Genomic DNA, 25,933 nt, shown 5'->3' on the forward strand with positions numbered 1-25,933 from the left:
ACAGATGAATATTCTAGTTGTGGGTGAATCCATTTGTGAGAAGTGTACTCAATCAGTACTACATAAACACATGTGGCCTTCACTGTAGCTATTTGTATTTTCAGATGTCTCTTCTTCACACAGCAAAGTAGTATTTCTTCCTGTTGTGGAACAGGCCAGCAAGATTGGTTATTTGTATACAGTTTAAAGTTAGTACCTTCTAGAAGATAGCAATGGAAATCACTTGTCAGTTTCCTGTCTAGTACAAAATTGTAATTCATACACACTCAGGGCTGTCCTTACCCATACGCAAAGTACACAGCTGCATAGATAGGGCACCAGGAAACTTGGGGCACCAAATTTCCTGGTGCCCTGCGCAGCTGTGTGCTGCTCCAGCCCCTGCCCCACCTCTTCCCCAGGCCCCCCACCCCAGCCCCGCCTCTTCCCAACCCCTGCCTGTCCCCCACTCCACCCCTTCTCCAAAGCCCTGCTCTGCCCCCGCCCCGCCTCTTCCCGCCCCTGAGGACTGCAACAGGGCCAGGCCTGCACTCACCGGCGGCGGGAAGTGCAGCGACCCGGCCCCAGCCATGCCGCAGGTGAGTGCTGTGGGGTGGTTCCCCTCTGTCCCCCAAGCCAGCCTCCCCCCCCTGCGAAGGCCTGGGCTCCCCACCCCCGCGGGAGGGCTACGTAGGACCCCAGAATAGCTAGGGACAGCCCTGTGCACACTATTTCTTTTTTAGTTTATTAAATCTTGATGTACAAAAGCCTCCTCTACTGCAGAAAAGGTAAATCCACAGCTCTGAAGAAAATCTCTCCTCTCCTTGAAGGGTAGCTATATATGAGATCTAGATGATGTGCACAGTATTTATAATATTTACATACTGAATGGCCATTTCTTCATTGTAATATCCAATACATAATTTCCAAAATTGGATAAAAATTCAGTGATCCATACAAATAAGGTTTAAGTCCTTAAAGATGCACGGGCCTTGTCAAGTATTTCCTTTCTGATCTTTGGGTAGTTTGGGTGTGCTTTTAAGACCTGTTAAAGGCAAACAATACACACAGTTTAAAACCAGTTATGAAGAAGCCTAAAATGAACAAGTACTGTCATCAGTTATTTCCGTCATCATTTTGAGCTTCATTTTAAGCCTTCTAATAAATCGGTAACAGTCTGATGATTTTGCTTATAAATACATAAGATATTTCATCACAGCAGATGTACAAAGGTCATAAATAGCTGTATCATAAAGACAATCTTGTCCCTTCCACCCACCACGTGGACTTGGGGGAAAACTGCAGGGAGAAACTAGCCAGTGATTCCAGCCATTAGGAGCACCTGCAGAAGCAGCAAAACAGGGACCATCAGACATTCAGAGAACTTCCTAGTTTTGACTGGACTTTCTTTGCTCTGTGCTGATTGGCTGTTTGCTCCAACCCCCTCTCTCTGCCTTCCAATAGGATAGGTCTGCTCTGGAGCTGGAAGGTGTAATTTCCAGTTTGAGAAAACATACCTGTGCTGGCTCTGATCGAGCTAACATGCTAAAAATAGAAGCATGGCTGTGGTAGTACAGGCTAGCCACCCAAGTATGTACCTAGGGTCTTGGACAGGATTGTTCTTAGGGCATCTAGCCCATCCCACTGCTCTCACACATACTTCATCTCAGCTTCACTCCACACCAGCCCCTTTCCCTCTTCTCCACTGCACTGTCCCCCTCACATCCTTGCCTTTAATATTCTCTCTCTTCACTTTTCTTTCCATTTAGCTCATCCCTTCCTAATTAACCTCCCCCCAAACAAAAAACATGGCTTTAACATGAGCTTTGCAGATATTGTTCACTTGGCTTCTCTGTTATATTCCTTTCCTCAGTCCTTTGTGTGTCTTAACAGTTTAACTCCTTGGGGCATGGACTGTCTGCTAATCTGTCCACTGCCTAGCACTATAAGGCCCCATTCTTGCTTGACGCTTAGGCATGACCATCATAAACATCATTAATAACAGGTGATTTGAAAGATTATATTTGACTATTACTTAGTACAGTCAAATACTCTTTTTTTTTCTCTCAACCTCCAACCTCATCCCTTTCACCCCTCAAATTGAGACTGTTTAAGTCAGCCACCATAAATTGGAACATTTAAATAGAACTGTTAATAAATATTACACCAAATTTCAAAAGGTTGTTGTGGTCATATACAATTTATTTTACAGAGACACTACTGAAAAGTTACTCTTCTACTAGTCTTTCATGTGACATTAACATTGGAATTCTGCTCTCAAATTTCATTAACTTAAGTTACACTTCTATATGGTTTACCAAGTTGCAACCATAGGACGGAAGAGGATACTTAGGCTGTCTCCCATGGTATATCAAAGCCAAGCAAAAGTTCCCTCTAAGCTGCGCGATCGCGCAGCAGCCCATTAAGTGCCACGCAGGCAGGCACTCAGGGATGCAGCAGGGAGAGATTACTCTCCCCCAACCCTGGACACAACCCAGACCAGCAACGGACCTGCCGCAACCGGGGGAGAGGTGCCCCTCTACCGGCCCCAACCCAGCCAAGCCCTGTACCTGCCATGGCTGGGGGAGATGTGCCCCAACCCAGCCTGGCCTGGACCTGCCGTGGCTGGCGAAGAGGCACCTCTCCCGCTGCCCCAACCCAACCTGGACCTGCTGTGGCTGGGGGAAAGGTGCCCCGGCCCCAAACCAGCCTGGCCTGGACCTGCCGTGGCTGGGGGAGAGGCACCCCTCCCCCAGACCCAACCCAGCCCCGGCACAGCCATGGGTGAGGTACCCCTCCTCCCCCCCAGCCCAGGTACTGCTGCGAGGAGAGATAGCTGTGGGGGAGTCCTCTCTCCCCATCACAGCCCCGGGACAGCCTGCACGCGAAACCTGTCACCCCAGCCCCACCCCAGAACCTGCACCCCCAGCCAGAGTCCTCAAAACCCACACCCCAACTCTCTGCCCCAGCCCTGAGCCCCTCATCTCTGGCCCCAACCCAGAGCCCGCCCCCCCAGCTGAAGTCCTTGCCCTGCACCCCAACCCTCTGCCCCAGCCCTGGGCCCCCCTCCCACGCTCCCAACCCCTCGCCCTATGAATTTTGTCATGTACACCAATATGGAGGTGATGTGGGTCACACATCATCTCCATGTTGGTGCACATAACAAAATTCATTCCACACATGGGTGGGAAAAATTAGAGGGAACACTGGAGACAGCTACTTTCTCAGTTATTCCTTGATGATCTGAGGAATTTAGGATAAAACAGGCTAACTAAACCAAGTAGCCTGAACATCTATCAAATTTATGAAATTAAACAATTTCCAAAGCCAAATGCTACATAATTTGTAATTCCCGAATCTGAAAAATACAGAAATAACTCAGTACTTAAAAGGAAGTTATAGTAGTGCAAACAGTTAAAATATGAATTAAAAGCCTACCTTATGACAAATATCAATTGCTTCTACGTATCTCTTTCCTTTCAAGTAATTAAATGCCAGCTTGTATCCTGTAAGCAGTGCAAATACCCATGACATATTATGCTTAAAATTAAAGAAAGAAAAAAACATCACATTCAAGTTGAAAAATATCCCAATGGTCAAGTTTACTTAAAAGAAAAAAGTTGGAATAACTGTTTGCTGAATTATCTCCAAAACACCCCGCTGAAACAGACAAGTTAGGTAGAGCTCTAAAATGAGTTTTGAAGGTATTTTAAAATTAAATAAACTTATCACCAGTTATATTTACACACAGGAAAGAAGATTTACATTCTAAAGAATATATAGTGGTAACCCATATTAATTTAAGTTGCCATATCATCCTTCATGACTTCTCACACTGGGCTATGAATCACTATTTTGATAGAAACCACCCTTTTGATAGTTTAGTTATATTAGGTGAGGACACAAAACTAAATAAAAAGATACGAGAACAAGAATGGAAAACTTGTTTAGCTGATTACGTTCTTGGTGGAACTCGCTTCTCCCTCAATCAACATATTTGGACTGTGCCCCTTGTAGCAAATATCAGAGGTAGTTAACATTTGTCTCTGAGGCACCAGGATTTGGCCACATCTCTTCTGTACTCACCTCAAATTCTCTACCAACAGTACTGAAAAGTGGTTCTATGGCTCTTGAGAACATTTCTTCACAGATGAAGCATTTCTGTCTTTTACCTACCCCATTTTGTCAGCTATAACATGATGGGGGAGTAGAAAGCCAACAAAAAGGAGCTTGATGAGTTGGCCTTGTTGGGGATATAGATATTTGAAAATTCTTGTCCCCCAAGAAAAACAACAACGTGAGGAATATTCTGCATACTGCTGCCTCAAAGAAAGCTTTAAAAGTCTGGCCTGCATTGGCTAAGACAGGAAAGCTGAAATGCTATTCTGTTTGTATCTCTGCAGGCAAAGAAGCGAGTAAAAGGACACAAGGAATAGCCAAGATCCGTAATGACATGAGGACTAATCTGATATTTGCAGGAAAAGAGGCACAGCCCAAATATCTCAGGTTGAGGAAGAGCTCAGAGCCCAGAAATAAAGTCTATGATGAGTAATTTCCAAGAGAGCCATAAGAAAGTCTAGAGTTCAGAACATTTTCTATAAAGCTATCCTACATAAGCAAATGGGCAATAAGATGACGAATGTGTAAGGCTATGATTTAGTCAGGGATATTTTTAGTAAAAGTCATGGACAGGTCATGGGCAATAAACAAAAATTCACGGCCTTGTGACCGGTCCATGACTTAGTCACAGGTATTTTTAGTAAATCTTGGGGGGGGGGGGGGGGGGGAGGGGGGTGGGGGGGCTTGGGGGGGGGGGGGGGGGGGGGGGGGGAGAGAATGCGTCTTGGGGAGCCGCTGCGGGGAGGCTGCTCCGGCCGCCCAGGGAGCACTAAACAGCAGCTGCTCCGGCTACCCCCCAAGCAGAGGCCAGTGCGGCTGGCTGTGGGGCCGCTCCAGCAGCGGCAAGTGTGGCTATCCGTTGGGCCACCTGAGTCAGCTGCTTGGGCGACCCTTGGGTCAGCCACGCTGGCCACTGCAGAAGTCACGAAGGTCGTGGAAAGTCACGCAATCCGTGAATTCCAAGACAGGCACGGAGCCCTACTAATGTGTACAAGGTCTACATGCCAGCTGAAGTTTCTACCATTTTTTCTAGCATTAATTCTACTGCATGAGGATTGTAAATCTGGTATTTGTGTACACAATGAGAAATAGAGGCATACAACAATATTTTCAATTGGCCATGATTCTACTGTATGCAAGATTATATCTACTTTACGTTTTTTATCTGTGGTATAGTATCTAGATGCCAAATGACTTAATAAGTTTGCATGTTTGCTCCACACATGCCCTCCAAAATGTTTCAAGAAAGTTCAAGAGCAAGTTCTATGCTGGCCTCATTGAAATGAACATTTCTCTTGGGCCTTGGTCTGTTGAGGCAGCTTCTTCAAAATGTAGTTGTTTGAGCTGCAACTTTAGGACACCATCCAGACACTCCACAGGCCAGCCCCTCAGTGTGAAACCCATAGATATAATTCACTATTCTATACTTTCTCCTCCTAGGAAAAGATCTTCAAGAAAGATTAGCTCAAGAAACCTTGGTGAAGCCAGTTACCATTTGATCATTCTTGTTCATTACTAGCATGCAAAATGAACACTTTAGTAATCTCATTCTCTTTATGGAAAGATGTTTCCAGCTTCCTATCTGCCTCCTTTTCCTATTTTTTTTTTCTTTCCAACCTTTAGGACCCTTAAAAGCTTTTCTTGGTGCACTCTGACCTTCCCTATTTTCTGTAGCCAAGTACACCTAGGAACTAGTTTATTTTAGGTAACCTGCCTAAATATGTAGATTATTGCGTTTTAAGTTGATAAATGTAGTTCCTTTACAGACACTGTAGTTCCTCTCCAATATACAGTTCACTTAAAAATATTTGAACCTGAGACATAAGGAGATTCAGGAACTGCACCTAAAAAAACATATGATGCAGCAATTTATTGTATATAAGGTACAGCTGTACATTATGAAAACAATGGTATTCTAGATTGCATAGAAAACTATCATTCCACATCCTTTAAAAAAAAAGTACAAGAAAAGCCTGTAAGAGGGTGCATTGTAAACAGTGTTTATTTTTTTGAGATGCCATCAACACAGTCCAAAATTGGGAACTGAACTTGGGAAACCACCATCCTATGAGTGTGGCGGTAGGTTTTATTTAATAAAAAAAATCTGTCTCCTGTGTAAAGTTTGTATACATTCTTCTGTATAAAATGGTCTAAAAGTAGGAGACCAAACACACATTCCAATAGTTGAATTCACTGACTGTCTTAAGTGAAACTTTAAAAATATCCTGAACAGTATTTAATTGGCTACCAATTTTGAGTTGGAGATATGTAAATTAAAAATTCTTAGTTTAAAAATGATATGCAAAAAATATCTGATCAAAATTAAATTGTAAGAACAAAGTCACAAAGCTGAGCCACTAATTAATACATAATAAGTAGCATAATGTATATTCAAAATTAATACTATATTAATAGGCAATATGCAAGTTGCAAATAGAAACAGTGAACCATAATGGGTTCCAAAATCGAAGCTTGTGGGAAGTCGACTAGAAGAAAAGGTTACTCACCTTGTGCAGGGACACACATCTCAAAAAAAAAAAACTACAGCCTACTGCATAGGGAGAGTAACTTCTTCCAATAGTGTCCCTATGGTTGCTCTACTTGAGGTGATTCCTGAGCAGTATCCCCACAGGGAGGAGGGAATTTCAGAATTGAGTCCAGGACTGAAAACAGTACAGAATTACCAAGCTCAGCATCAGATCTGACAGTGTAGAGCAAGACATAGTGTTTAGTGAAAGTATGCACAGAGGCCCATGTAGCAGCTCTGCATACGTCAGACACCAGAATGTTCTTGAATAAAGTTGCGGAAGTTGCCTACAATCTGGTAGTGTGCACTATTACTCTTTTTGGGAGGGGAAGGGGGAGCACCAGCTGCATAGCATGTAACACACCCAGAGATCCTCCTTGAAAAAGTCTCTGTATAGAGATCAGGGAACCCATGGATCTCTCTGCTGTAAATAGATGCACTGGTTAAGGTGAAAATCTGACAGCACTTTAGGTAAGAATTTAGGGTGAGGCCACAAAGAGAACCTGTCTTTGAAGAACACTGTAAATAGGAAAGGGCGGGGGGGGGGGGGGGGTTGCCATCCAGGCTACAATTTCACCACCCTGCAGGCCAACTTGATAGCTACTAGAAAGGCCATCTTCATAGATAAGTGAAGCAAGGAGCAGGTTGCCACAGGTTCAAATGGAAATCTGATGAAGTATTTAAGTACCAGGTTGAGATCCCAAGTAGGAACAGGATCTTTAACCTGGAGGTAGTGGTTCCCAAAACCCTTAATAAATCTTGAGGACATAGGGTAAGAAAATATGAAAAACCTTTCTAGTGGGGACTGAAATGCTGATATCTTGGCCAGATGAACCTTAATAGAGCTAACTGATAACCCTGATGTCTTCAGGTCCAGAAGGTAAACCAAAATAGCTGAAAGCAAAGAGTATTCAGGTACAACACAGTGATACAATTTGAAGTAATTTGAGTTGACTTCCTACTAATGTTTAGTAATATCCATCGTACTCCTGTTGAGTAGGTGCATTCTAATCTTGTATACCATCTAAGAGTCATGCTCGGAGATGGAGGACTCCTAGGTTGGAACGAAGCACAAAATCTTCATCTTGGGACAGGAGATGAGGGATGGTCAGAAGCTTGAATGCCAGTTGACACGCAGATGAAGCAGATAAAGTTACCAAACAGGTCTCAGCCAAGTCGGTACTATAAGGATAACTATCTTTGTCCTGTCTGATCTTGTTCATCGCTCTTAGTATTAGCAATGTTGGAGGGAACACGTAGAAAACTACCTTTGTCCAGGGAAGCAGAAAGGCATGTTCCAAAGAGTGGCAACCTAGGCCTCCTCTTGAGCAGAACACGGGACACTTATTGCTGAATGTTGCAAATAGCTCCACCTCTGGAAGTCCCTACTTTTCGAATATCCGGTGAAGAATTTGAGTCTCCAATTCCCATTCGGAGTCCTGGGAGAAGGTAAATGGCTGAGATCTGATTCTAATGGGCTAGAACGCAGTTCCACAACTTTATAGCTTCAGTGCACAGGGAGGGGGATCTTGCGTCTCCCTGTTTGTTGATACAGAACATGCAAGCAACACTGTCATGACACTGATTGAGTTGCCCCTGGTGAGGGGTAGGAACTGAAGGCAGGTGTTCCTGACTGCTCTGAGTTCCCACAATTTGATAGAGAGACCAGATTCCTGAGATGACCATCTGCTCTGCGTTGTGACAATATTGAGGATGCTACCCACGCTAGTGATGATGCGTCAGTTGTCACAGTCACTACTGGAGATGGCAAACACCCAGACAGACACTGAGTTGATTCTTCCACCAGTCCAGAGAGCTCTTCACCTGGAGGGAAACTGTGACCTGTTTGTCCAAGCTGTCTCTTGTCAAGGAATAGGTCCTTTTGAACCAGCATTGAAAGCAGTGGAGGCATAATCTTGCACCCTCGGTTACAATGGTGCAAGCTGCCATATGACCTCAGACCTGTAAACAGTTCCTTACTGGGGCTTCCTTGAATAGGCCAGATGTGCCAAAGTTATGAATCTGTCCATGGGAAGGAAAGCCCTGGGCCCCATGAATTATATTATCTGTACTGGCGCTAACATGGATTTTCTTTTTACATTTAGCTGGAATCCCAATTCCTGAAAGAGAGCAAGAGCTGTCTGGGTGGAGGTCAGCACTGCTTCCTAAGATTGGCCCTTGAGTAGCAAGTCGTCGAGATATTGAAAGAATACAGTTGCTTCTTGCTGAAGATAAGTTACTACCACTAGAATCTTTGAAAACACCCTGGGACCAAACAGAAGTAATCAGTATTGAAAATGCTCTTGGCCCATGGTAAACCATAGGTATTTCCTGTGAGGGGGGTGAATCACTATATGGAAACAGGTGTCCTGTAAGCGGAGGACCAAAAAATATTTTCATGCCTTTAGAAAAGGATTACAGCTGCCAAAGTCACCATCCTGAACTTTTGAGACTTTACAAATTTGTTCAGTTGTCTTAGATCTAAGATCGGTCTTCACCCTCTGTCCTTCTTTGGCACAAGAAAATACTTTGAGTAAAACCCTTTCCCCCATGTGAAGGGACAGGATTGCCTCCACAGCTCCTAAATGAAGGAGAGAGTGCACTTCTTGACTCAGGGCTTGTCTACACTGCCTCCCAAATCAGTGGTGCTGCGATCAATGCAATGGCATCGATTTAGTGGGTCTGGTGAAGATGCGATAAGTTGATGGGAGAGCGCTCTCCCGTCGACTTTAGTACTTCACCTCCCCAAGGACGGAAGCTAAGTTGGTGGGAGATTTTTTCACACCCGAGTGACGTAACTTACATTGACTTAAGTGGCAGTGTAGACCAGGTCTCAGTATAGTCTCCTGAGAGGAATCTCTAAAGAGGGATGGAATAAGAGGGAGGACGGGAGGGATACAAAGTGGATGATATAGCCTGATGTTATGACTGTATGACCCACTTGTTTGTTGTAATACACCATCAAATCAGTTGCAAATGAGAAAGGCAGTCTCCAAAATTGGGGAGGTGGGCAAAAGGTTGCCTCTAGTTTACAAGATGCAAGGGAGGAATCGAACCCTCAGCTATCCTGTCAAAATTGTTGTTTCAGTGATAACTGATTACCTGCTGAAGGAGGATTAGCAGCTCTCTTTCTCTGGAATTTGTCTGTCTCTTCCTAGCAGGTTTAGTGGTTCAATGAAAGCCAGTGAATTAGGCAAGGTATGATCTCTGGGCAATTTGAGACATACAAAATCTCCTCTTGTTCAGAAAGTTCAACATGGCCCTGGAGTCCTTCAGTGCATGCAAGGACTCATCCATGGCCCCCAAGAACAGCTTCCAACCATCAAATGGGAGGTCCTCAACAGTATTCTGAACCTCCCTCTCGGGAAACCCGAGAGCTGGAGCCAGGATGCCTTATGCATAACAACCTCTGTGGAGATGGATTTGGTGATGGTGTCTGCAACACCTAAGGCTGCTTAAAAAGAGGTTCTGGCTAATAACTGACCCTCTGTGATGATGGTGTGAAAGTATTCTCTGTGCTCCAGTGAAAGATGTTCAATAAAGGCTGCAAATGTATTGTATTTCATGAAGCTGTACTTGGCCATGATCACCTGATCATTTATGATCTGAAATTGGAGGGTCGCAGACTTTCAGCCAAAAAAGTTTAACTTTTTCTGATTTTTATCATTGGGGTGAACCCTGAGTAATGCTGTTTACCCTGCTCATTTACAGCATCCACCACCAGGAAATTAGGCAAGGTGTGGGCAAACAAAAATTCAGAGTCCCTGGGACGAACATAATATTTCTTATCTACCCATTTACAAGTTGGAGAGATAGTAGCAGGCATTTGCTACATAGTCTTCGTTGGATCCAGGAGCGCTTCATTAATGGGTAGCACCAACCTGGGTGGATGTTGCTGACTGCAGAATGTCCAGTAGCTGGAGTTGCAAGTCTTTGATCTCCCCAAGAGGTATCTGAGGGTGGCAGCCACTCCCTTCACAAGGTCTGGAATTGAAAGAAATTGGCAGCCATCGATGGTGGTGGAGGCATGACCACCTCGTCTGGAGATGAGGATGAAATATGATTTTGTGGGGTGACCCCCTTATCTGCCCTAACCTCCTGTTCGTCAAACATCTCGTGCTGGGGTTTGGTAGATGGACAGTGCAATCCTAGCTTCTTGGTGCAATGGAGCTAGAGAACTGGTAAATTGCTGCCAATACACAGTCCAAGAACCGTAGTATGGCCAGTGGTGGGGGCCTATACAAGACAGGAGGTGGCACCCTGGGCTGATCCCACTATCCCTGTCATGGACAAAGATCCTTGTTGAAGTACGGGTTCCTGTATGGATGTGGAGGGGAACACAGAACTGATATAGAAGAGACTGACTGAATCGCTCCTTCATCCTCCTCAAAGTCCACCAATGATGGGGCCCCAGTAGACAAAGGCAGAGTGTCTTGCAGTATTGGGAAGCAAAGGTAATCTGGAGATCGGGGTATCAGTACCAAGAGTCATTTGATACCCCTAAGTAGTGGTATTCTGGCTCATCTAAGACTGACAAGTCTCTGGAATAGCTGAATTCCTGCAGCAGTGAGTGGGTCGGTACCAATGCAGCAGTTGAGCTGGACTGTGTCAGTGCCAAGGCAGAACGTGCTTGGTGCTTCAATTTGCCCAGTACTGAAGGTGTCGAGAGAGAAGATGCTGATGGTAAGTGTGATGTACATATTACAATTCTAAAGGAGTGTATATATCCTAGGCCTCCCTGTCCTTTATAGATGGGACCTGGGGCCTGCTGAATCTGTGCTTCTCCAAAGCACTCTGGGATCTCCCAGCCTTGTTGGTATGGGAGGAAGAGAGTCTTTCGGCTCCACAGTACCAAGCCGAGAGGTTGAGGCCTCCGACACAGTGGACTTAGCACAAGAGTGGGGCCTTTTGGGAGCCAGCTCCTTATGATAAGCTCCCCAGCTTAAGGGAGACCTGAGCCTAAGTCAAAGGGGTGCTGGATCTGTCCAGAGACAGATGTACAGGGGTAGGGTGTACTGATTTCACTCAGAAGCAGGTCCAAGAGAGTGCTCCCATCATAAGAAGTCTCAGTTTGGTTTCCTGGTTCTTCTGTGCTCTAAATTTGAGAGCTAGGCAAGTTACACTTTTGGGAGATATGAGACTCTCCCAAGCAATAGACACACTTAGGGCAGGTCTACACTTTTGCTTAAGTCAATCTAACTTACATCACTCGGGGGTGTGAAAAAGACCACGCCCACCCAGCGCCGCAAGTTACAGCGGCCTAAGTGCTGACCACATTGGCACTATGTCGACAGAAGACACTCTCCCGCCAACATAGCTTCCGCCTCTCGCAGAGCGCTCTCCCATTGGCATAGACCATCTTTACCAGACACTCTACAGTGGCATAACACTTCTAGTGTAGACCAGCTCTTACAGTGGCTGTCGCTGACTGAGATTGCCTCCTAACAAGTGAGGCAGCTTGAAACGTGGTGACCCAGACACGCCCAGCCAGGCTGGTAGGGTTCCCCAGAAAAATAGGAGGAAAAAAGGAGAGAAAAAAAGTCAATCCTCTCACTACTAGCTAAGTAATTCTATACTAAAACAACTAACATTAACTAGAAACACTAAACTAACAGAACAGCTGTAGAACACACTGAGGTATGCACAAGGCAGAAACGATCGAGCTCGGTCTCGCACTGAAAAATTAAGAGAAGGAACTGAAGGCGGTTCATCCACGAAGCCCTATATACCCTCGATGTGCAGCATAAAGTTGTATAGAGCGCATGCGCAGGCTGAACAGACTCTTCTAATGGAAAAGCTCTGAGCAAGGGCTCAAGAGGCGTATGCACTCCTGAAGAGGAGCACCTACAGGAACACTACTAGAAGAACACCAGCTGTAAATTGCTGAGAGTCTTGTCAAAGTACCAACTCAAATGGCTCTCTCTTGCCATGAAGGCTCTCTCCTATGTTGTAATGTAGATCTCTAAACAGCTGAATTTTCACAGGAAGACAATCAGAGAAGATATTTTACTTATATAGAAAATTAAATGCAGTCTGATAGTCATTGTTTCTGTTCTTTTGTATTACCACAGGATAAAAATATAGGTTGTGTAAACATACCTATTGTTGGATTTGTTTGGTTTCCATACTTCCAGGCCATCTCATAATTTACTGCTGCATCCTTATACGCTTGCTCCTTTTCCATTATGTATCCCATATATTCATAGGCTTTGCAACAGGACTACAAAATATAAATGTTGACTACATGTATTTCAAAACTTTCTTTAGAGAAACCTATGCAGTACTGACAATCAATTACATAATATTAATATACACAGTTTGGAAAGCATATACAATTACATGATGTTACTAACTTTTGTGACAAAACGTTCTGGATTAAAGTCAGGACAAGACAAATCCCATTTGTGTAATTCTGTGCATGGCTGTTCTTAAGATCCTCAGCCAAAGTAAGAGGCTGAGAACAAGAGTTGCTCAACTGGGGAGAAGAGGTGAGTAGGTTAAGGGGAAAAGAAGGAAGTGCATTACATTGTCCTAATGGCTCTTGCTGGAAGCATTTTTCCAATTAGTACTGCCTGAATGTATTAGGTCCAGAAGGCCAGGATTAGGTACCCTGTTTCCCCGAAAATAAGACAGTGTCTTATATTAATTTTTGCTCCCAAAGATGCGCTAGGTCTTATTTTCAGGGGAGGTCTTATTTTTCCTGGAGCTTTGGGACCTTATATTCCAGGGTGGCCTTATTATCGGGGAGGTCTTATTTTCGGGGGGATGCCTTATATTACAGCGAGAGGCAAAACTGGAAGTAGGTCTTATTTTCGGGGGATGTCTTACTTTCGGGGAAACAGGGTATACGGCCCCAGTAGCATTGAGTGAAACATCTTCACAGTGGCAGTTGTTATGCCTGTCACTGCTCAGCAGAGCAAAGGGTTTTAGGGACATACTCTTCTGGGGCAGTTAGCTGGCTTTCCCATTGGGCGAAGCACTGACTACTACAATAGGGCCAGACAACATGCAGAAGCAGTACAAAATGATTAGAGTTTGCAGGAGAGAAGGGACCCCACACTCCGTGCTGAGATAAGCAAAGTTTGGCTACTTAAAAGAAATATTTGTAGTCTAAGAAAACAGCTTTCAAATAAAAATGGATACATTTTACTAACAAATTATAAACATTAAATATTTTCAATATAAGCTAATTTTATTATTCTTAGGCTTGGTCTACACTAAACCCCCAAATCGAACTAAGGTACGCAACTTCAGCTACGTGAATAACGTAGCTGAAGTTCGAAGTACCTTAGTTCGAACTTACCTCGGTCCACACGCGGCAGGCAGGCTCCCCCGTCGACTCCGCGGTACTCCTCTCGTCTAGCTGGAGTACCGCAGTCGACGGCGAGCACTTCCTGGTTCGACTTATCGCGTCCAGACAAGACGCGATAAGTCGAACCCAGAACTTCGATTGCCAGCCGCTGAACTAGCGGCTGGGTGTAGACATACCCTTTGTCTCCTAAAAATATGTTTATTACCCTGTAAGCTTATCAAAGCTGTGCTTTAAAGTAAAACCAAGAAGTGATTTCATGACTTGATGGTTTTGTAAATGATGCTCCATGTAACTCACGAGTTGCTTATCACTTTGCAATACCATGAAATATGGTTAAGAAAGAGCCACATAAAAGTAAATAGCTAATGAAAAAACTTTTCTAGCAGCATGATCAGTCAGTTTATTTTCTTCTTAGTTGTTGCGGGCTTTATTTGCATAAAAGACATATTTTATAAAATTCACCACTGCCATCCAAAATGGGCTTCCCCAGGGCCAGTGGGAGCGAGTGTATAAAGGGAATCCCATCAACCTTCATCTTCTGCCAGTCAAGGAACATTGGTGAAAGGACACAGTCACAGCCTGCTATCCTAACAAGTATTCGCCATATTAGCCAGACATGCAATCCTTACCATGAGCTGCCTAATCATGATGGTGTCTACCAAGGACAAGTGCCTGTCCCGTTTCTATACACAAAAACTATTTAAAACAGGTTAGCAATTTAACTGTATTTCAATCTATAGTGTGTGTGTGTATACACAGAGAGAGAGAACACCCACACACTCTATATGAAAAGAACATTAAGGTTGCAAAGTCAAGCACTCAGAAGCTAGGAAATGGCAGAAATTAGATTGTCTGTGCAACTTTAATTCAGCCCCCTTGTGTATTTGCATGATAATACAGCCCTTAATTACATACCATTTTTCACAGGACCCCTGCCTCATTCAGTGCACAGCATGGACTGCTTTAGGGGTGAATCAGGACTATGTAGTGAAGGAAGCGGTTGGCTGTAGGGCAATTTCATTTGTTGTAGAGTTCCTATATGATGCTAGGCAAGTCGTTTAAATAAAACTATTTACAGATGGTCATTAATTGTGTGTTCCGCATTTTCTGGGCGCCTGACTTGAGACTCTGGGTCTGATTTGCAATATATCATATCACTCTCTCTGGACTCCCAATCCCAGCTCCTTGTTTCCAGTCTCCTTACCCAGCCAGTCCCAGTTTCCCCCTTCCCGACTCATCTGTCCTACATCTGTCCCCCTCCCTGGCCACTCCCAATTTTCATCAACTCTCAGGCCTAATCTCCCCTCACCGCCCAGGCTCCTCATTCAATCTCAGGGTTCCCCCACTCCTTGTCACAGTCTCTGCTCACAAAGTCCCACTCTCTCCCCGGCTCGTCATCCAAGCTCAGTCCCCCCTCCCCCCGCACACCCTTTACCCTCCCTGGGCTCCCAGTCCTACCTTCCACTACAACACTCATTTCCAGTTTCTCCCTCACCAGGCTTTGTCCCAATCTCCTCCCTGACCCCTGCCCAAAGTCTGTCACTTGTCCCCTCTACATTTGAATCAAGCAGTTTCTTCCTCCAAAGTGCCTGGGTCCACTATGGGGGCCATTGAAAGCACAGGACAGATTGGCCCCCTGTTCTGAGTTCAGTTTCCAGACCACTCACAATGCTGAGAGAGGGAAAATCCTGATCAGTACTGGTTGGTGCAAGCTTAGTGCAGATGGAATCTTTGGGGGAAGATATCTAAGAAACCACTACTGAGCACAGAATCATAGAAATGTAGGGCTATAAGAGACCTCAAGAGGTCATCCAGTCCAACTGCCTGTGCTGAAGCAAGATTAAGCATATGTAGACCATCTCTGACAGTTATTTGTCTAACCGGTTCTTTAAAATCTCCAATGATGGAGATTCCAGTCTCTCTACATAACCCATCCCAATGCTTAACTATCCTTATAGTTAGAAAGCTTTACTTAATATCTAACATAAATCTCCCTTGCGGCAAATTAACCCGATTGCTTCTTGTTTTACCCCTCACAGACATGGAGAACTGATTCCCATTCACCTTTGGTCTGACCTAGTACGGCTGTTCTTATGTTCTGTTCTCTTTATAACAACATTGTACATCTTTCAAGACTATTATGTCCCCCCCTTAAGTCTTCTCTTTTTTAGACTACTATGTTCAATTCTTTCAACCTTCCCTGAAAGGCCATGTTTTCTAAACCTTTATTTTTGTTGCTTTCCTCTGGACACTCCCCAGTTTGTCCATATCTTTCTGAAACTGTGGTGCCCAAAACTGGACACAGTACTCCAGCTGAGACTTCACCAGTGCTGAGTAGAATGGAACAATTACCCCATGTGTCTTACATCTAACACTCCTCCTAATACATCATAGAATGACATTTGTCTTTTCTGCAACAGCACCACATTGCTGACACTCAAATTTGTGATCCATCCCAGATACTTTTTTGCAGTACTGCTGCCTACCCAGTTATTCCCCCATCTTGTATTTATGTATTTGATTTTTTTCTTCTTAAGTTTTATACTTTGCACTTGTCTTCACTGAATTTCATCTTATTGATTTCAGACCAATTCTCTAATGTATCAAGATAGTTTTTGACTTTTAATACTGTCTTCTAAAGTCTTTGCATCATCTCAGCAGCCGATTTGTAAATTTTCTCTCTACTTCTTCTTCAAAGTCATTAATGAAAATACTTAATAGTTTCGACCTCAGGACAGACTGCTGCAGGTCCCCATTTTGTAAGTCCTCCTAGTCTGACACTAAATCACAGACAACTACTCTGTATGGTTTTTCAATCAGTGACTCCCCATTTAACAATAATTTCATTTAGACCATACTTCCCTAGTTTGTTTACATGACTCATGTGGGAGTGTGTTCAAAGCCTTACTAAAGTCAAGATATATCATGTCTACTGCTTCCCCGCTATCAACTAGTCCAGTTAACCTGTCAAAGAAGGAAATTAGATTGATTTAGCATGATTTGTTCTTGACAAATCAGCGTTGGCCATTACTTACCCCTTATTATCCTCGAGCATGTGTGAACTGCTATTTTTCAAAGGTTTATAAGTAGGCCAAATTTTGGTGGGTTTTCATGGGCACGACAAAAGGCACATCCCTGACACAAAGGCTAGTCCCCCGCCAAATTTCAAGTCTCTGCTCACAGGAATGCTAGAGCTTTTCAAAGAAAGGCTGCTGCCAGGATTATTTAACATGGGCAAAACAAAGTATTTTTCCCTAGCCTCATTCCTGAAAAAGGCTAAACTGTTTTGGCTAAAATTTTCCAGAATTTTTTTTTACCTGAGACGAACACCTGCCATGAAAAATTGCAGCCTGAATGGTTAAATAGTTTGGCAAAATTGTAAGCAACTGAAAATAGGACCTTCTAATGGGAAGTTTCAGGCAACCTGAATAGGTAGTGCTACCAGCCCTGCCTGTAATATGTAATACACACACATTGCGCGCGCGTGTGTGTGTATACACACACACACACACGTAATATAGATTAAAAGAGATTAAATCTTTCATAATGAAAGACAAAATGAAACTGATTAAATACAGAAAAACAGACAGGAATCTCCATATTAAACATATAAAGCAGAGCATGCTCACAATTAGCTACAACTCTGAAAATAAGCAAGTTTTTTGGAAGTCTCATTTTGAATGGTTTATAAAAGATGTATTGCCTTGCCACTAAACTGAGTATTTTCTGTAAAGAAGTTACAGAATTCTACTTAATGTCTTATCTAATTATCCATTTAGCATGCTAATTATTTACACTAGGGACAAGACAAATGCAGACACCTGTATTATATTCAACTTCATCTTAACTATTCAAAACTGTTTTAGATTAAACTTCCTAAATCTAATGAGGAAATGGTTTCAATTTATAACCTACAAGACCAACCAGAGATCATCTGGAAAACTGGAATACAATATAGTCCAAGATTTCTCTTATGAAGAAGTCTGTGGTCTATAAGTGGTTCTTTAACTGTATTTTTTAAATAAATATATAAAAAAGCCCTTGATTCTACGGAAAGCTTCTGGCTTCAGAAATATATGTTGGGCTCTCTTTGACTTTGTAACCTAACACTGATTATGGTCTGCGGTCTAAACCAAATCTACATGTTTTAAATGGACACAAACCCATGTTGCATGACAAAGTGTTTACATAGGCTTTCTCATTCAATATGTACATACATCATTCATTTCTGATTGTAAAAAGCAATTCTAAAAACCCATTCACCAAAATAACGTATTTTGTCAGTCTAGTCAAGTTTGTAACTCAGAATGCTTGTGGAAAATATTTCCATAAACACAAGTAGTTTAAAAAACAAAAACAAAAAAAACCCACCACCTTTGGCACCATTTTTATCTGTACAGTTCAATTCCTGCAGGCCTTCTTCACAGCACATGGGTTGGAGGCCAATGTGGGAATGGGCATCTCTTCCTTGTGCTCTGGCACTGGAGACCCAGAATGCAATCTTTTTGTAGGCTTCCAATTTACTTTCCTCTCACTTCCATTATTCAGAACCTTATTTATCTATCTAAATATCTGATTGTACAAAGATGTTTAAAGAAAAGAATTTGATAATATGATCTGTATGTCACCTCTACCAAGAGATATAATTTAATCAACCCAGCTTGTATAGAATCACAGCAGCAGTACATGACACTGCCCCCACCACTGTTCCAGGATCTGCTCACGTTACCTATTGGTTTTCAGAGTGAAAGGCTCTAGATTTAGACCAGCCAGTGCTGTTACTGTGACTTTAGGAGAATTAATAGAATCTACAGGGTGTGGGAGCTGACAGTTGGAGCAGGCAGCTAGTTTTAGGTTAGATTGAAAGACTGACCTGAGCTAAGATGCTCTATATATATTAACTATGTATTTAACAAAGACTGTTAAACTACTAAAAAATTAATTAAGACTAGTGGATTACTTGCATATAAAAACAAATACACAGCCTACTTGAAAGACCACCTCTGACCCAATGTCATCTTGTTACAACTGTAATCAGAGGAAGCTCTCATGCTTAACCCACTAGGCATAAAAGAGGGAAATCTGAAGGATACCTAAAAGCAGCTACCTGAACCTGCAGGATGCTGAGGCTAAACCCTGGGGTGTGGTCTCTGCAGAGGAAAAAGCCTCTTAAATGTGCCTCATCTGAAGGAAGGTGATATGTATAAAAGTAGAAAGGAAAAGCAAGCGCTCAACCACCAAGGAGAAACAAAATAATGGGAAATATTAAGCAGGAGAGCTAAAGCTGCTGACGTCCTACCATCCAAGCAGAGCTTCTGGCAGCTTGCCAGGTCAGAAATCCCATGTGCCCAATCAAAACATTAGAGGCTTCAGAATCCAGAGGAAAGCAGCAACTCAGTGCAAGACAGGTGAAAGAATCAGAAAAACTAAAAATGCATGTAGATTAGTTTGTAAAATAGAGCTTATAAGACGTGTTCTGTTAACATACAAAATTGTGTATGCAGCTACGGATAATGTATTAGTAAATGAGGCAAATGTCCACAATTTATATTTGTCTGTAGTTTTCATTAGCCCCAAATCAGATTCATAATGAGATGCATTCTTGACATTCCATAGACACCTTCAACACATAGTGCCTCACCACAGCTTAAACTTGCATAAATTACTGACAGCTCATTAGATAGCATCTTCAGGTGCATTCATTTCCTGTTCTCAAGGGTAAACTGTTAGTCTCTTGCTCTTTCCAAGTTCATTTCCACTACATAAGAAAACCAACTTTGAAATAAAATACATTTTCAATGGCAAATTTAAAAATAGAGCATACAGATAAGTATATGGAAAATTACTTTTTACTATTCTGTCACTTACCCTGTTATGACGAAGACACCGTTTTAATAGTTCACCTGCCATATCATATTTTGCAGATTGAATATAAATATCAGCAAGAAGGAGCCAACTTTTTTCAAACTCCTCTGCATCTATGGGATTCCAGTTCATTTTTGAAATGCGTTTCAATTGATTCCTGGCTCGTGGAGTTTGTTTTAAAATCATGTAGGCTGTGGCCATTCCCAAAAGTGCTGGGATATGATCCTTCTGCAATACAACATTTTAAGAACAGAATTAAGTTTTCTAAATTATATTGTTACTGAGCAGCTACAGAAAGATAAAACTAGAAGCTAAGACCCGAATGTCAATGAGATGCCAATGAAAATACATAAAAGCATCCAATTTTGAAATGTTGAGTTATTTTTGGACATGGAATGAACTTAGAATTGATCTGCTATTGGTCATGCAGTTTTAAAAACACTGGGAATTAGATTACATGAAAGCTACATCTACACTATGAGCTAGGGGTACAATTCCCAGCTCACGTATCCATACTCATGTGCTCATTGAGCTAAGAACAGTAGCATAGCCACAATGGCACAGGCAGCAGCAGTATGGGCTAACCCGCCTGAGTATGTACCCACTGGGTTTGTACTCAGGGAGGCTAGCCCATGCTGCTGCTACCCGCGCTACTTAGCATGCTAACTCAGATGAGAGATAGCGCAAGTATGTGTACGTGAGCTGGGAATCATATCCCGAACTCATTATCTAGACTTAGCCGAAGTTACTAAGCAAAAAATTAGTTATATTTTAAGAAGAGTGGTAAGCCTAGTTACCAAATTCTTAATAAATTTGCAAATTCAACTACAAATGTATGTATCAACAAGAGAGAATGCTTCTTCGGCATGTTTTGTTGCTAATTTTAAAAAAAAAATCATTCTCTACCTAGTAGGGAACAAATATAATTCTCAGACCTGATAATATGAAGTATCTCACAATATTTCTTAACTTAAACTGAAAAAAAATTATTAAAAAAAAAACAAAAGTACTTTTTTGTGGAGGAAGGGAAGGGGGGCGGGGAGAGAAAATTACCAACCTCAGCAACTACTACTTCAGTGAAAGTATTTAGTGCTTGTTCAACATTTGATTTCTGTTTGGTTGCCATTAGGCAATAGTTTTCCATGATACGAAGCTGAATGTGACCCTGAATGGTCTGGGGCTTGAGTTCCTTCAAAAGTTTTTCTGCTGTTCTCACAGCCAGCTGCACAGACTCCTGCTTCTCAGTGGAATTACTATACATTAGAAAGAAAGTTTACAAAAACACCCAATTGTTGTTATGCAATACTACTATTAAATAAGCTACAAGCTGTAACTGATAACATACTAAAGTCATTACACTGTTACATACAATAGTTATCTTTATGACTATTCTATATTGGTTCTCTTCTGTACTGAAAGTTATTCTAAATTATAGGCAAAGGCATCCTACAAATGCCTAGGGTCCCAGACCAGAATCCCCTTAATTGTCTTGCTGCAATTTGGTAGCTTTCTTATTTCAATGTGCCACACTGAGGCTCTCTCTCATTGTCTATTCAAATTTAGACTTGGGTCCCAAAACATTATCAAGAAAAAAATATTTATTTATTTATTTTTAAACTCACCCTATGTCACCATCCAGATTTTCAAACACTTCACCACCTACAGTTTCATTATCGGGGTTCAAACATATTTCGATCATGTTATAAACTGCATTCTGTCCCCAGTCACTGTCCTTCCGTGCTCTATTAAAATGTCGAAGTGCATCATTTGGTTCACCAGTATACCTAGATAAGTTATGAAAGCACGTTCAGTTTGGACAAGAAGCTAAATAAAATAAACAAGAAAAATGTAGCTTTCAAAATACACTAGGTACATGTTTTTATCGTGTACATATTGTAAAAATTAGTTCGGAGAATGTAATTACTACTACTTGCACTGAAACAGCAAAAAATTCCACATGAAATAGCATCAGATACAGTAGTGAAAGGAATATTAGAGATAGATACAATTAATTAGCTACATTTTCTAGAAATGACACAGGCAAAGTGTTTTTCAGAACCTCTCCTAAAATCCCAGTAACTGAAACTAGACTTCCTAGCCAAGTAGCTACCAATGTCATAATTAGAAGTTCAGAGTTATAAAAAAATTCTTTGAAATTCATTATCTTTTCATATATAATATAGTTACCCAATAAATGTTATTTTAGTCAATTATAACTGCACCTACCAAAGATACAGTCCTTTGCAATAATGAAAACCCGGCTCAAGTTTTGCTCTGGAAGAATGTTTCTCAGACATTACAAGAAATCTTGGAACTTCTTCTAGCTTCCCAGCTCTTCTTAACAGATCAATTAAACGTGATAGAGTTGCATAATTATCTAAATACACACATATATTTTTTAATTAAGTTACATATTTGCTGGACAAACAGATGAGAAATAAAATAAATCCCTCTTAATTCGTGCTACAAATTAAACTAGAGTACATGAACTATTTAAAATAAATAAAAAAAAAAACGTTTGTACCTGTATTAATTATGTTCTCTAAATGATATTTACAATGCATTTTAAAAGGTCTAATGGTCAGATTACAGTAGGTATGGGTCCAACTGAATGGCACTTTAAAATAATCAAATATTTGCTACATATACTCATGACTTCTTTCAAATATATTCCCAATAGCAAACTTTACAATCTCTCCAGTACCACTAAAACATAGTTTTATCTGTACCTCTACTCATATTTTGCATATAAACTGAAACAAAAAACTTTACAGCACACTCCAGTTACTTATGTTAGCCTTGAAATCCTATTTCTGTTTGTGTACACAAAAACTTTGGCAGTGTATTTGAAACAGAAAAAGTTACAGAATTATTTAACTGTATTAGGTCCTATATGAAATATGCACATTTCATCTAGATATAATCATTTCTTAAGCTTCATAGAAAAGATGCTTTAAATATTTGTGTCTATGATATCCACTAGAACCAGGGGATGGCTCGTGTTTGACATTAATGTAATCAGAAAGAAATCAGAAAGTATCATTACTGAATACACACCTGGTTTGCGTTCTAAGAGCTGTTGGAAATGAAAAACAGCTTGTTCATAGTCCTGCTTCCTGAACATCAGGTCAGCCATCATCTACAAGATCAAAACAAAATAAAAACAAACAACAAACAAAAACAGTTACGAGACATGGTATGGAATGGTTGTTTGATTAATCCCCAAATCTACTGATATGAAAATGTAAACGAGAGAATCAAAACAATGAAATCTAATTCTCTATAAAAGGGGTTCTGAAATTAAATATTTTTAAAATTATCTCATAGTATGCATAATAAGGAGAATTCATATTTGTTTGGGAAAATACTGAAATTTATATTAACAATTTAAAGAGAACTAGTTTACTTCTGTTTGTACCACGAAATCCTGCCCCTGACACTATAAGTTCTTCCTTGTTAAATTATTAAACAAAAAAAGCCATATGTTAAGAGCAAGAAATAGGTTTTTTTTCAATTATGTATTCCATTATTTTTCAATTATGTATTAACTACTAATTTTTAAAAAAAATTTTATAAGAACGAATTCTTTCTTGCATGAATTGTGTTTTTATTAGAAATCCAGGGTGAGTATATATAGAGACGAACACTCAATCAGTTATTAGGACTGCAAGGAAAAAATATTATAGCGCAGGCAAATAATGAGAAATAAGTCCAAATTATTCCAAGTTTCATTTTCTTTTCACTAAGAGATGGATAGACAAGAACAGATTTATCAAATGCTCTTCTGAATGTTATTTCCTCCTGGTTCTTCATACAGTACCAGAATAAAATCCAGGCATGATCATGACTTCCAATGAGCAGGAAAAAAAAGTAGTTAGTTTTTCCAGTACAGTAAAATCTTTCAACTGCTTGATCCATAACTTAATAGTAGGTTCTAGTTTCCAGAGGAGGATGACCGTACCATAACCAGTGTAACTTAAGCAGCTTGTTAAAACCCTGTCCACCTTAAGGTTAAAAGGAACTTTTCCATCCAGATGCCAACCTAATAATACAGTCCAGTAGGTAAAGTACTCTGGGCTACATCTCTTGTAGGCAAGCAGTGCAGTGTTAAAGATGTGGTTTAAGAGGAGTTTTCTCATAAACTGTTTATTCTGTGGCATCTAGCAATATTCTGACCACTGTTTCTCTTACAATTACCTCTCATGTTTCTGTAACATGCATTCTGTATAAAGATAGTAAGGCTATGTATACTAATAGTTATATGTAAATGAACATCTAAACAACACTTAACGATAGGTTATTGATCTTCATTTACTAAATCTCCTCCAGACAGTTTTTTTTAAATACACATGGATATTCTCTATACACATATTTTAGACAGTACATATTAAATAGTTTTCTAGCATTGAAGTCCTCTTGATATAGCAAATCAAATGAGTACAACTCACTAACCATTGTAGCTGCTTCATTATCTTGGTCGTTCTTCAGTAACAACGCACACTGATGTTGGCAAGCATCAGTATCATCTTGTGCAAGGTACAAACGTGCAAGTTCCAACATTACCTGGAGATGAAAAAAATAGAAAAGTATTCCTCTTTATACAAGTAACAGGGGAGAGATGGTTTAGTGGTTAGTGTTTTAGCTTAGATTTCAGGAGACCTGGGTTCAATTCCCCCGACTTCCTGCATGATCTTGGTCAAGTCACTTAGCGAATCTAACCTTCAGTTCCCACATCTGTAAAATGGGGATAATAGCACTTTCCCTGCCTTGCAAGGGTTTTGTAGGGATAAACACACAAAAAACTGAGGCACTCAGATACTATGGTGATGCTGGCCATATTATACCTTAGATAGACAGACTTCTCTCTAAACAAAAATAAATGGAAAAAGTTTTAAGTCTTTTCAACCAATAGAAGGAGAACATCTCATTAATATACTCTGATTATTATTATTAGAGTGTAAGCAATTGAGTCAAACTATATTTTTATATACATTTTTATAGACTAGCACACCAGCACCCCAATCCTGATCTATTTCTGAAGATGCAACAGCTATATAAATATTAACTAACCAAAGCTTACTTAGGGGGAGTTCATCATAGGGACTGAGGTTCCATCACAGGCAATTTTGGATAAAGCCATGAAAAGTTCATCGGGGAAGAACCCCACAGGCCCAATCCTGTTCCCACAGAAACCAAAGGGGGTTTTGCCAATTGACTTACATGGGAATATGATCAGGTCCCATTTGGGGCATTCTTGATGCTGGGAAATTCAATCAGGGTTGTGTGTGAGAAAATAGCTGCATCAGACATTTGGCTGTTACTCCCACCATATGCAGCTGCTTAAGTTCAAAGGTTTAAAAAAGGAGGTAATCATGACCCCCAGTTAAGTTCTACTTGGCGCTTTGATCTCACTTTTGAAGGCAATGAATTATATCTTGAACTTGTTGAATCAGAATTGTCTTTGCAGCATATTTTCTTTATTAATAGGGTGACCAGATGTCCCGATTTTATAGGGACAGTCCCGATTTTTGGGTCTTTTTCTTATATAGGCTCCTATTACCCCCCAACCCCTGTCCCAATTTTCACATTTGCTGTCTGGTCACCCTATTTATTTAATAATTACTTGAACAGTATGTAAATGCTTATTTTTTACATCTACTAAATTACTCTACTACAATAGGGTTACCATTCATCTGGATTCCCCCGGACATGTCAGGCTTTTTGAGCTAAAAATAGCCTCCGGGGGGAATTTGTAAATGTCCGGACTTCCCCCCCCATGCAGAGCGCGCGCGGCTAACAGGGCAGCCGGCCGGATAGTGTCACTTACATGGGGCTTCGACAGCCAGAGAGAGCCCCTCCTCCGCTTCCCCTGCAGCAGAGATCACTCCCTCCCTCCCTGCATTCGCAGATCGCCTCCGGCAGTCTGGAGCTCCTCCCCCGCTCCTCCTCCCCTGCTGCCCAGTGTGCCGGGACGAACGGCTCAGGCCGTTCCTGAGTAAGTTCACAGAGACGTTAGGCGAAGGCCAACAACAAGGGGGCCAGGGAGGTTTTGGAGGGGACAGTCAAGAGACGGGGGGGGGTCCAGGAGGGGGCTTTCTGGTGGGGGGGGGGGATAAGGTTTTGGGCAGTCAGGG

General features: G+C 41.5%; 1 protein-coding gene across 2 annotated transcripts in view; it reads right to left on the reverse strand.

Moving 5' to 3' along the window:
• Nucleotides 1–647: 647 nt before the first annotated feature.
• Nucleotides 648–25,933, reverse strand: part of TTC21B (tetratricopeptide repeat domain 21B) — an 86,032-nt gene continuing 60,746 nt past the window's right edge. Inside the window, exons 21-30 of one of the 2 annotated variants that reach the window (XR_002908449.1) lie at nt 24,252–24,362; nt 22,857–22,938; nt 22,026–22,176; nt 21,422–21,583; nt 20,857–21,052; nt 19,803–20,027; nt 12,722–12,842; nt 6,603–6,796; nt 3,415–3,482; nt 1,001–1,021 (exon numbers count right to left, since the gene is read on the reverse strand). Coding sequence is in view for 1 of the 2 variants with exons in the window: in XM_024206181.1 (XP_024061949.1) it covers nt 944–1,021; nt 3,415–3,482; nt 12,722–12,842; nt 19,803–20,027; nt 20,857–21,052; nt 21,422–21,583; nt 22,026–22,176; nt 22,857–22,938; nt 24,252–24,362 (1,194 nt within the window). In the remaining variant the exon portion in view is untranslated. Of the gene's footprint in view, nt 1,022–3,414; nt 3,483–6,602; nt 6,797–12,721; nt 12,843–19,802; nt 20,028–20,856; nt 21,053–21,421; nt 21,584–22,025; nt 22,177–22,856; nt 22,939–24,251; nt 24,363–25,933 lie in introns of both variants that reach the window. The other variant, XM_024206181.1, reaches the window with a different exon arrangement.

Source organism: Terrapene carolina, unplaced genomic scaffold, assembly GCF_002925995.2.
Source record: "Terrapene carolina triunguis isolate 2854851 unplaced genomic scaffold, T_m_triunguis-2.0 Scaffold62, whole genome shotgun sequence".
Taxonomy (NCBI): Eukaryota; Metazoa; Chordata; order Testudines; family Emydidae; genus Terrapene; species Terrapene triunguis.